This window comes from Colias eurytheme, chromosome 19 (assembly GCF_061535395.1).
Source record: "Colias eurytheme isolate Ceu_HAF_F1 chromosome 19, ilColEury1 Martin Lab GWU primary, whole genome shotgun sequence".
Lineage (NCBI taxonomy): Eukaryota > Metazoa > Arthropoda > Insecta > Lepidoptera > Pieridae > Colias > Colias eurytheme.
In genome coordinates, this window is record NC_142998.1 from 8,924,461 (window position 1) to 8,938,403 (window position 13,943).

Sequence of the window (13,943 nt, forward strand, 5' to 3'; positions counted from 1 at the left end):
GCCAAAGAATCGAATCTCATAATAAGAACCTCAAAGTTTGAACCACTTCCAAAACATGTTCCTCTTAAAAAAGATGAAATCTCTAAATAATACTTATGTCAATAAACTTCAAACACACTTCTTCTTTATGTATATGAAATATATAAATACCAATAGAAAGTAAAAACCCCAATAACAAATACATCAAGATGAATTCCACAATTCGGCTAAATGTTACCAAGTAAGAATACAGACCTCTGCACTCCAACAAAGTTTGTGAAACAATAAACTCCAACTAAGTTTAATAAACGAATCGCTACAAGTTTTAAGGAATGTCTTTTAGAAGTACTTTCGATAAAAAGACTTATATAATACAGACGTGACATGGGTACATGGGAAGTGAGAGTGAAAACCCAAGTTCGTTAATGGGACACGCACATTTCTGCACGATCGATTATTATCTAGCCCTTACCCTTCTGAGATATTGCCAACAGTTATTCTTCTAGAATTATCCGAATTATCTCTTCTGTACCATTATAAGCTTTTCTGGAAGAGAAAGTAGAGTGCGAAAGCGTAATTCTTTCATCATTACCATAACTTTTGCCTTTTACTTCTTTAAAGTCTAAAGTCCTTACCGAAAACTCAACATTAACCCACATTTTAAACTTATTTTTTACACTGATATATAATATATTCAAAGCTTCTAAACTAGCTGGTTGACGCGTGAGCGTAGAACCTAGGGACCAGGACGGGTTCGATTCCCGGTGGAGACGAAGAAAAAAAAATGTCTCGGTCTGGCAGGACACAGAAGTTTGATCACATACTTGACCCTAAAAGAAAATCGATCAGTCAAACAGATGTATGCATAATGAATATGCCCCTTACCCCACTAGCGGACACGGGAATTCACTTTTTATATTCAAAGCTAAAATTTCAGACGTAACAGAAATTGTTTCCTCAGTTGCCAAGATAAATCTATTAAAAAACACACCGGATATATTGCAGTTCTATTAGTCAAGTTGTTATTGACGGGGGTCCGTGCCTTCCTTTTGTCCAGGGCCTTTGGTCATTTGTCAAACGCTAGTCACGGGCCGCTTTGACATTCTGACTTTTCTAAATGACTTTATTTGCTGCGGAATTTGAAAGATATCTCTATTCTGTATATTGGAAACTAATGGTGTATGATAAATATGTTGTGTGGGAAAAGTTTGTAAAGTTTTTTATACGTGTAATTCTTGTAATGAATATTTAAAGAAAGGAACACGTATGTCAGTTTCGAATCATTTCCTGATCCATGGTAAAGCTACAAAATAATGTATTGAATAATAAATATCTAAAACATCGTATATAAGTAATCTGTTTTTATTTATGAACTAAATAAAAAAATATTGAGCCGACTTTTACATCAAATCTTAATTAAGTTTAAGAAATAAGTATAAATAGTCAATATCTTGTATCTCAAAGTCGCTGTATAAAAGATCTAAGATCTAAGTATATGAATATTTAGACGTTATGAATACATTCATAAAGATATTATAATATTAATAAGAAAACATTAATTATTACAAAGAAAATGTTACGTACCTGTTCAACCCACACGTTCGTTGTCATGATTTGATTCTTAAGATTCTGAAAAGAAAGAAAAATATATTAGAGAAATTGAAGATAATAATTAAGGTCGCTAAATATATTTCACTGCTATGGTTCAGTGGTTAATCCTGGAGCGATTACTTAGAGGTCTAAATTTCGATTCCTGTCGAAGGCATCAGTATCACAGAGCATAGAACTGACTTGTGACTAACACTTGTGTACTTAAAAAAATCGATGTGTGAACACATGTCAATTGAATCAGTCCTATTTATTATTTACATTAACTATATAGTTCAGAGTCTAAGGGTTCATATTAGTAGGTATACTTAACTGTATATTATAGTATAAGACAAAGTCGCTTTCTCTGTCCATAAGTCCCTATGTAGGTATGCTTAAATCTTTAAAACCATCCAACGGATTTTGATGCGGTTTTTTTAACAGATAGAGTGATTGAAAAGGAATATAATTGATTTTAATATATACTTTATTAGATTCTAGACACAACGGGTGAAGCCGCGTGCGGAATTCTAGTTGTCAATAAAGATTTTTTCCCCACTACGGGGGAACGGGGCTTCATAATACAAAATCAATAATTTGGTATATCAATCCGTTAAATGCCGGCATGAATTGACATTGGCAACAGGATAGTAACCATTTCCTCAAGATATTGAAGATGTGTATCATATTTTGTTGGCGTGTGCTCGGAATGAAGCCATGTTATCATTTATGATTGGAAATGATATCTATAATTTGCGGGTTTGCTGAATTATATTTCATCAAATCCGACTTCCTTGATTAATTTGATTTATAGAGAGGCTTCATAGATAAAAAATGATGAAATTACTTTTTCTTTTGTGATAAATATAATATGGAAAATTTCTTAAAATATATAAAAATTAAAAAGCATTCATTTTATTTTTTATAATATTAATTTACCTACGCTTCATGTTGTCGTTTGTTGAAATATTTATCGTCTGAATATTAACAACCTCATGTTAAGCTCATATTGTAAAAACACATAGCTGAAATGTGAAAAAGATTTAAAAATATCGTTTTATTGAAGAAGCCGTATAAAGCTTCAATAAAATAATAATATTACCATCCACATTCTATCCACCTAAAAACTTCCCGCTTAAAATATCCCCACACAAATCTGATCCAATTTCCTCGTTAAAAATTAAGAAGTACTCTTTTATAAGCCAAGTTATTGCCAATAGAAAATTTCAATTACGATAAAAAGCCAGTGAATTGAATCAAATTAAATCATAGCGGAATCTAGAGAATCAAAGTTAGTACGTAGTTTAATGAAATTTCTTGAACAATCGGACAAAGTCAGTTCTGATATATAACTGACGGTGCTCCGCGATATCTTGAGTTTGAGATAATGAAACTTGGATCGAAAACATTCTCGTTCCTGATCTGTGAAAAATGATTCTAATTAGATTTTTAATATTGAAATCGGAGAATAATTACAAGTTAAATAAGTTTAAGAGTTTGTCAGAAAACTTATATAATTATGTATACTAGTTCAGAGAGCCTACTACAGTATTAAGGAATATATCCAGGACGATAAAAACCCATGGAGAGTTGTCGCGTAAAAACCACAGGACAGTTCTTTGGCATATTATTATTATAATATTATAATATGATTATAATATTTTGTAAAACTCAGATGATTTAAAAGAGCAGCTATGGACTTTCTGGCCGGTTCTTCTCCGTAGATACTGCTTTCCGAATCGGTGGTAAATGTTAAAAATATGTAATGACGTTTCAAAAGTGCTTCTAGAAGAAGTCTAATTGAATAAATAAATGTTTGAGTTTGAGTTTGAAACATTTCACTAGATTACGGCAAGTATTATTGTGAAAACTGTATTCTTCATAAAGTTTTTGTATTATCTTTTTGTTACAATATCTATATTTACTATATTTTGTAAATATTTACTTATTTTCAAATGGGATTAAGTCACTTAAGGAGATCGATGACGTTCATAAAGGAAAAGTTTACAAACAAATAAAAAAATCAATTAACGTTGTTTAATAAAGTAGTGTTTCATTTTATCAACACTTTACGATAAATCACAACAAATTATCGCTCTTGGTAACGTAGACAAAACATTTTAAGGATGTTGACAAAATTTTTTTTTAAAAGCTTTCATTTTGATACAAAAACTTTCGTAAATAATTAAATACATACTGTATTACATGGTACGTTCACACACTTATAAAGCATACGTAAGAAATTAAATACATTCCTACTATAGGTATTACATGGTTATTACTTCTATTATTCATGGTTTATTATTTCTATTCTATTCTACATGGTTCGTTCACACAGTACATAGCATACCTACGTGTAAGAAATAAGAATCATTACACTAGGTATTCGCTAAGAAACATCTGTTGCATTACCCACATTATCAATTTTAAAGCAATCTCGCTGGAGAATGCAATTTTATCTGATCCCGAGTGCAAAGTCTTCAGTAATTAAAGTTAGAGGAATCCGGGAGTTTCCAAGAATGAAAGTTTTGTATTCAAGTGTGTAATGTACAGAGTTTGTGGGTTCTTGTATTGGTTTATTTTGTATACGCCTGTAGTGGAGATTGTTGTTTGTAATGTAACTCGTTTCAGTATTTAAAACTTTTTGTTAAGAATTTCATCAGAATTCCGGAAGAAATAAATGGAGAGCGGCTTTTGTCTGCTTGTGGGAAATCAGGGATATGTACCTAATGATATAAATTATCACACAAAACTGTAAAATCAGAAAAAAGCTCAGATAGCGTTTTTGGATGTATCTCGGTATAATCTTAATCCATACTAATATTATAAATGCGAAAGTAACTCTGTCTGTCTGTCTGTTACTCAATCACGCCTAAACTACTGAACCAATTTGCATGAAATTTGGTATGGAGATATTTTGATACCCGAGAAAGGACATAGGCTACCTTTTATTGCGAAATCTGTACCACGGGCGAAGCCGGGGCGGACCGCTAGTACTTTATAACTATTGTAATAGCAGACAATGTAATCAAAATATATCCGTATTAAATAAAAATTAAATCGTAAACGAACGTCGGTATTTCCTAGTTCGACTTACTTAATGTTTAATTATTTTTTATAAAACTATTGTACAATTTAACTTCCAAGAATCAACAACATTGCGAAGCCAATTACGTGCCACCACAGATATATATACCACCACAGATACTATAGTGTTATCTATTTATTTAAATTAAGAACACAAGAGCAATTCAAAAAAAAAAAAAATACCCAACACAACACACAATCTAGCCATATTCCAACCTTACTTATATCACAGATAATTTTATTTTCATTAAGGGCCGATTTTTCATTGCTTGGATAAAACTTATCCGTCCAATAAAGTATTACACGATAATTATGTCACGTAAACTGTCAAATACGGGCAATTAGAATACGTTTTTAAAATGGTAGTTTTATACGTTATTCGACGAATAAGTTTTAACCAAGGATTGAAAAATCAGCCCTAATACTATATCACAGATAATATAATACTATAGCTAGTATAGTATCTGTGCTATAGCTATACAAGATAATGCAGCAGGGTTTTTGCATTCGCCCTACATAGCACCCAAGCCAATTACAAAGTTTAATGAGCCGTCAGCCATTTGTCGACATCACTGTTTACTCAGCAAAAATTAGATTGGGGTTTTCACTTACCCGCAACTAATATAACTGGAAACTTTCAATATGTTTAGTTTAATTAGCTGCCACTTTTATGGATCGTGCGCTAGTTCAAGATGGGTATACCTACTGCTTATAAATATACTAACGTAGTTTTAAATTATAGAATTGATGGAGTTTTTAGAAGGGCTTTTGTCATAAATTAGTTTGAACGTAGTTGGTTTCAATTCATATAAAGATAGGAAATACTTAGTATTATAAAAATTAAATTATATTTTAAGGTAGAAAAATTAATTTTTTACCCTATTTTAACGGTAGCTGGTTATATAATAGATAATAATACATACCTTGATTGTTGATAGCAAGATTTTTGCTACGTTTCTTTAGTATTGAATGTTACAATATTTCCAATTTCCAAATATATTGTAGACTAGCTTTCCGCCCGCGGCTTCGCCCGCGTTTTCAAAGAAAAATTCGCAAAGTTCCTGTTCCCGTGGGATTTCCGGGATAAAACTTATCCTTATGTGTTTGTGCTAAATTTCATTGTAATAGGTTCAGTAGTATTTGCGTGCAAGGAATACACCCATCCTCACAAACTTTCGCATTTATAATATAAGTAGCTTCATTTAAATAACATTTTTCTACAAATTCCACGTATTAAATTCACATCCGTCTTTCATTAATATTTATAAATTATTTGAAAAAGCCACCAAGGCTCAAACCAGTGGAGCAAAATAATGAAACAATATTGTTCCTATAATTATTAATTGTAAGGACGTGGACTAATGAAATAATATGAGAAAATACATTTCTTATAATAGACAACATAATAAAATTATCGGAAAAGGCTTCAACAATGATATTTGTTTGATACAGTTGTTTATTACTTACTTCTTAGAATACAAAATGATTATTTGAATTGTTTCATTTGTTAACTTTGAAGGACTTTAATTACGGATGTTGATAAATGTTTTTAAGTTTAGTTAATCAGCATTATTGTCATTGATATTCTTCTTATATATAAAATTCTCGTGTCACAATGTTAGTCTGCATACTCCTCTGAAACGGGTGGACCGATTCTCATGAAATTTTCTGTGCATATCGGGTAAGTCTGAGAATCGGCCAACATCTATTTTTCATATGTACCACGGGCGAAGCCGGGGCGGGCCGCTAGTAATAAGCTAAAATAAAGAATTTATCATACTAAAGTATTTAATATTTAGATGGATGTTATTTGAAAAAAGTTTAATGGCTGTATCAAAGTTTTGAAAGTATGCTTCATTTCTTGAGCTACTGTTTTCTCCCTTGCGATTATCTGCAAAAATCAGTACATTGATTATAAAAGAGAATATTTTTGACGCCCACGTTAAAAATGTAGAGTCAATATAATATTCATTTTCTTAATATTTCTTTTGTCTTAGTCGTAGGTGTTCGGTATGAACACTTTTATGATAATGCAGCAATGATGTTTTTCGTCTATCGTTAGTATACTGTGCTAATATGAAACTCAATGATGACGTCACGTTTCACACAATACCAGCCACTTGATAATCCTTATTGACGGGTATATCCGTTTTGCGGGTTGTATAAGCCCAAACTAATTCATAATTAACAAACTAGCTTGTAATCCTACTACTATAAATGCATGTAAATGTCATGTACACAACATTTATGAAACGTATGTATAAAAAAAAACTTTTGTTTTAGGATAGAAAAGGATGATAATAGAAAAAATAGGGAAGTGAGGTATGTCTATCGAGCCGATGAGGCAAAAAAAAACCAATATAATTTAATTCGCAAACATTTTAGAACTATAATTTTTTTACAATATATTTTATTACTCTGAAAACGATTCGATTAGAATAAACTAACGATTCGCCCCGGCTTCGCCCGTTACCACGGGCATGTACCCATGTTTACGTTTTCTCTCCTTAAGAACCATCCTCGTACTTCAAGGAATATTAAAAAAAAAGAATTAACGAAATCGGTTCAGCTATTCTCGAGTTATGCGCTTACATTTTGCGATTCATTTTTATATAATAAATCAAAAGATTGACCAAATTCCATAACACGAAGATCAAAATATCCGATCTAAAGCTAGCCGCGTAACACAGGCCCTTAACTACACTAATTAAACTTTGTAATGCCTTTACGAAGGTACTCGCCTTAAGTATTACGAAACAGTAATCGCGGACTTAATTTTTCAATGACTTAATTGCTATATAGATGGGGTGGAATTAAAAGTTAAAAGCGATATAGTTTTATTTATATACGATTATAGTGAGTGAAGGAATGAAAGAATTAACTTTCAATAAGCGGTTAATTTTATATCGAAACTGCCTTATTAATTTCCTATTTAGTTACTGATTTTTAGTAGATCTTTTGATTGTTTAGTTCCGACGTTTCCCAATTTATGAAATTGTTGATAGATTGTTTTGATTTGAAGCCTCTTTAGTCTATATGGTGATTTACAACAGTCAATTTATTAAAGGATCTTTACCTTAATATAGCATTAATAAGCCGTTTTAAGAGCCGTGTATAATTTTCGGAGATGACATATGTTACTGCCAAACTCCACATTCCGTGTAGTTTTTAAGTTTTTTATATCCATCCAAAAATCACCCCTGTTAATATCGTTTAATGGAACAAAATCGCGAAAAATTCAACGTTAATAAATGACAGAGTTAACCTGTACCACATTGACCTCGTTTGTTATAAGTGATCCTATAATGAGCTTTAAGACCTGTGACATGTTACTGAGAAGCGCTAGGTTTTATTCTAAGAAATGAAACCGTGCAATTTTAATGTGTACAGACTAGAGGTTATATTATCTAGTAGGTATTAATTATACCAATATACAAATTAATAAAGGAATTATAATATTACTAGCGGTCCGCCCCGGCTTCGCCCGTGGTACATACATATTTCGCAATAAAAAGTAGCCTATGTCCTTTCTCGGGTATCAAAATATCTCCATACCAAATTTCATGCAAATTGGTTCTGTAGTTTAGGCGTGATTGAGTAACAGACAGACAGACAGAGTTACTTTCACATTTATAATATTAGTATGGATTTAGGTATCGATTTATTTAGAAATGGGATATGTATGTTTCCCTTTCGTTTTTTAATGAACAAAGCAAAAAGTTATTTTAGAGTAAAGCGTTGAAACTGGGAAATGATGTGTAATTTTTTTTTTTAATTAAAAAAAATGTGATAGTTTTGGAATAGAGCGTGCTTTATCTATTTTTAGTCAAGCGTAACAACATTCCATTTATTTATGTACTAGCAGTCCGCCCCGGCTTCGCCCGTGGTACATATTTACGTTTTCTCTAGGTAAGAACCATCCTCGTACTTCAAGGAATATAATAAAAAAAGAATTAACGAAATCGGTTCAGCCGTTCTCAAGTTATGCGCTTACCAACACATTTTGCGATTCATTTTTATATATAAGAAGACTAGCGGACCGCCCCGGCTTCGCCCGTGGTACATGTTTACGTTTTCTCTACATAAGAACCATCCTCGTACTTCAAGGAATATAATAAAAAAAGAATTAACGAAATCGGTTCAGCCGTTCTCAAGTTATGCGCTTACCAACACATTTTGGGATTCATTTTTATATTGTAAGATTAATCGTGAACGATTCTTACATAAATATATGGAATGTTGTTACGCTTTTTCAAATTTCAAATCTTACCCATTTTCTTGAAATTCTTGTTATTTGTTCAAAGATTTAAAATTGCTAACAACAACTCCATAACTTTGTAACTGTAAAAAAGCCACTGCCGCTCATGTAACATAGACATAGGGTTAATTCTGTCTTGTTCAGTACTAGCTTACTGCCCGCGGCTTCGTCCGCTTTGGCTAAAACCTAAATTTATATACTAAAACTCTGAATTACTCTTACCCTTGAATTACTCTATCTATTAAAAAAACTACATCAATATCCTTTGCATAGTTTTAAAGATTTAAGAATACAAAGGGACATAGGGACAGAGAAAGCGACTTTGTTTTATACTACGTAGTGATTTCACTATTATAATATTACTATTATAATACGTTTCCATTATCGTGAATCACAAAGCTGCTATAAATCAACGGTCCAAAGTTGACATCTTTTTAATAACAATGGACTATATTGCTATCCTTGGTGACCCGGTCATCGATAAGAGTAGGATATGAAATATGTCCCCCCGTGGGTGTGATAGAGATAGAGTTATTTCCTTTTTATCGATAATGCTTTAATAAAATCTTGATATATGTTAATAAACTTGTAGCTTAATATTGAAATTATTGTGATAAGTTTATTCTGTTAATGTCGTGTTAATGAAGTTGAGTATCTTCTTTTATCCATTTATTTAAAACTAGCTTCCGCTCGCGGCTTCGCTCGCGTGGTGTTTTGATAAAAGGTAGCTTATGTTTTTTATCAGGGTCTAAAGATTGTCTGTGCCAAATTTCATTAAAATCGGTTGAGAGGTTTAAGCGGGAAAGCGTAACAGACAGACAGACAGAGTTACTTTCGCATTTATAATATTAGTAGGGATTTAAAAAGTAATATAGACGAAAGTTACGATTTATCAAGGTAATAAGAGCTGATATGCCTTCATCACCATCGCATCTACTCTGTCATATCAAAAAAATGATTACCATTATTATGAGTACATTAAAATCTTAATTACTTGATATCATTTAATAACAGCTGCATTTCTATACCAATCTTCTAGTCCCTACTAAAACCCGATCCCTTAAATAAAGGGTTTTTACACAATCCGTAGCTAGAAACTTGTGGTATATATTTGCTGATTTCAGAAGAGAATTGCACTGAAATAAGCCAAGCAATTTGCGTCGCAACCCGAATTAGCTTAAGTTTCAGTTCAAAGGAAACTACATCCTGATGGAAAGCACTACCTAGCTCGCTGAATTAACCGCAAATGCTCGCGTATTATTACTTACTTTGTAATTAGTTGATATATTACTATCTCTATTGGAAACAATACCTATATTTGTTCATTTTGATATAAATAAATAAAAGATACGATATCCTATGTCTCGCAATACATTTTTTGAGGGACAGCTGACAAGTTTCTTTAATTTACTTACTTTAATTGAAGATATTGTATTACAAATAACAGAATTTAATATTAGGAGCATTTTATATAGATATTAAAATATTATTTTAATCATTGAACAAACTGATTAAACCGGAAAATAATATCTGACGTGAATTTGTTCTTTCGATGCAATGTAATAAAAAGAAAATTTTATCAGTAAGTTACTACTTATCAAAAGATATTTAGAAAAATTTTCATTACACATTAACCTGAAAAACAGAAAAGAGACATCGAAATAACCGTATAATAATCAACATAATCTAGGACAGACGGTAAATAAAGGATTACCTACTTAGATGACACAATATAGTTCTTAATTGTTATTTATATCAGAACTATAAATACAAAGAGCCAATTAAACTAATGAGCAAACATCGTAATACGCTATTCATTCAAAATTAACTCATAACAATAATTATTATTTTTAACATAAGTCTAAACCGTCTTAAAATTGTCAGAACTGTGACAAAATGTAACTGGAACCACATGGGAGGCATCATTTCAAATAGTGTGTAAGCCGAGTACACGAGTCAAAAGCGTTTAGCAAAATTCAATACTACAAAAATCGTCGCCTTTCTTCATGACGTGACGGTAGAGCAATGATGAGACCTTTTACTTTCAACGCGCCTAAAGAAGTTCCCCTTCAAAAACAATTATCGAAAACCGTTCACCAAGTCGAAAGTTTTGAAAAAACATCAAATACGGTCGAATTGACAGTTCAGTTGTTAATATTGTTGAAAATAATAAGCACAAAGTCGTGCTACTAACTTCCTCTAACATCCAGTTGAAAATTGAATCAACCATTTCATTCACATGTATGACAAGCTACAGCTTAATGCAGATTGCATTACGTACGTCATTGTGCTAGACATTGTACCAATTAACCTTTATTGTGGATCAAATTCTAGTTGGATTAAAGGCTTACCCTGATTGCTTGATTTACCACGTAATAGCGTTGTAAGCTTTTCATTATTTCCTTCTTAGTTTGGGGTCTGAGTAGTGTTTGGTGGCTATTTATACAATAGGATGTGAAGTTGAGCGTATTAAATGTATCTTAGCTAGGAAAAGGTTACTTTTTAAATACGTTTTGAATATTTCTTAAGTAAAATGTGATCGATTTTTACCTAGATTGTTACACTATGTTATTAGTCTGTCAAACTGTTAAATTTATTCGGATATAGAATGGTATATAGAATGTTGGTGGTACAAGTTACTTTATAACTGGTGATGAAAATTTGTACGCCTTCCATCTTTATTTCTTAAATACAAAAGAATCCGGGGTACCTATATGCTATCCCATAAAACACAATACGAATTCTCCGTACCTATTAAACAGCGCTAAACTTTTTGCACAACAAATCCTTCCTAATGTGTTCCCATTTGTTTTTCTAATGCACAAAAAGAACGGCCTCCAAGATTTTTATTACGCGTCTCGTAGGAATACGGATATCCATTTTCCATACTTTGACCTTGTTTTCGCGTAAAAAAGGATTTGGTGACGTCCCGATAATCCAGGACCTTCGTCATAGTTCCTTGGGGTAGCGTGTCATATCTGGGTCGTTTTAATTTGAAATATCCTTGTGAATTTAGGTTTAGAAGATTGTAAATAGTAATATTGATATTTATTTAAATATTGGAAAGCGACAATATTGTCGTATGTATATTTATTAGAATGCTATTGTTCGATGGGTATTATTTTGCATAAAAATAATATTTTTTTATCAAGCTACAATAGAAATGAATAACTTTAAAAGAGTCCAAACATAATAAAATACGTAAAACACAGACAAGAAAAAACTGGATACTTAAATGATACCTACTTAACAAATTTTGGGTAACACGGAAAAAAGGCAGCTCAGCTGTATTTTTGGTCGAAGTTAATGACTCACATTATTAAACCGGACATTGATAAAGTGATTTTAATTTGTATATTCGAAGAGTCTTTATATACGTACTAGCGGTCCGCCCCGGCTTCGCCCGTGGTACCTACATGTTTTTACTATCCTATCTCTCAAGTTGGATCAAACTGCACATGGTGTGCGAATTTTATTATAATCGGTTAAGTGGTTTAGGAGTCCATTCAGGACAAACATTGTGACACGAGATTTATATATGTCGTGGTCATATCGTAGATTTGCTCATTTCATGATATGATCGATCATTTCGTGAAATGGTCGCATTTCATGAAATGCTCGAATGTCTATTGGCCACATCATGATGTGGTTTGGGCAGATCAATGATAAGAAATCGTTTCTCGATATGGCCCACTAAACGCGCGGTTTTTTCATGAAATGATCAAAATTATTTGATCATATCGTAAAATAGTTACATTAATTATTGGTAGAGGCGCTGCAAGCGCTGTGTTTATGTGATAAGATGGCGGCCGCCGCGCTGGCGAAAATTTAATTATTCGCAGTTTAAAACTTCATAGTTCATTTTATTACAATATGAAGAAAGTCATAGCAAATAATTTACGACGAAGAGGTTCGAGTACTATGGAAAATGCGGATATCTTATATTGAGGAAAAAATGCGTCTAAAATCGTTTACATAAATATATTTATATATCCTATGTTATTATAATTGTTCCTTTTTTAAAAAGCGATTCGCTTCTGGCACTCGCCGGCCGCTACCGCGGCACGCTCGCTTTGCTCGCTCGGCTCGTGCGTTCTTTATTAAAGTCTAACCTAACCTAACCTAACCTAAACGTTTATATATTGTTATATTTGTTAATATGACAATAAACAAGTTCTAAAAATATTCAGAATTTTTTAATGTTTTATGGACTTTATATATTTTATACGATCTGGCCAAATGTGGATGACCATATCGTGAAACGTTGACGATTTAACGATCTGACCAAACCATGTTGGCCATTTCATGAAATGCGACCATTTCGTGAAATGGCCACTCATATCATGAAATGATCAAATCTACGATATGACCACGACATATACATACCTATTAAGATAATTAAATTTGCTGGTATTTCAAATAAGTCGTTAAATCTAGCGGTTGAACATTCCTTTGATAAAAGTAGCTTCTCAATTTGGTAGGATTATGCTGTCCGTTCGGTTAGTTACGTCTTCGACAAACGATAGCTAAAACAATCCCATAAAGATCGAAGATGCTATTAACTCCTTATGAAGTCTTTCAAAAGATTTATAGAGCATTTGTTCAAAGACCGTTAACACGTGATAACGCTACGTCATCACAATTTGAAAAATGAAAAACGTTCACATTTAAAACATCCTTATTATCCGGCAAAATATAATCGTTCAATGTACTGTAAGAATAAAAATGATAACCGCTGAATTGGGCCGCCAGAGACGTAACCGAATTTACAATGCCACAGGCTAAAGATTTTTCATTGTACGCAGAACGATACTGGCGGTATTCCAAGTTGATCTGTCGACTTATACCTACTCTTTGGCACGGCTTTTGATAGTTGCTCGTGCTTTTGGATTTCGTTTTGAGATTGTGTCTCACTTTGGGTGTGTTGAAGGTGGCTTTTTCTTGAAGTGGACTGTGACTTTATATCCTATTCTTACTTGTACTCATGTGTTAATGTGTGTGTGTGCTCATTATATTCATGGTATTATAATAA

General features: G+C 32.4%; 1 protein-coding gene across 1 annotated transcript in view; it reads right to left on the minus strand.

The window, feature by feature from the left end:
• Positions 1–13,943, minus strand: part of nAChRalpha1 (nicotinic acetylcholine receptor alpha1) — a 57,965-nt gene that overhangs the window by 18,133 nt on the left and 25,889 nt on the right. The window contains exon 2 of the mRNA XM_090112869.1: positions 1,564–1,608. Coding sequence (XP_089968995.1) covers positions 1,564–1,608 — 45 coding nt within the window. The remainder of the gene's footprint in view (positions 1–1,563; positions 1,609–13,943) is intronic.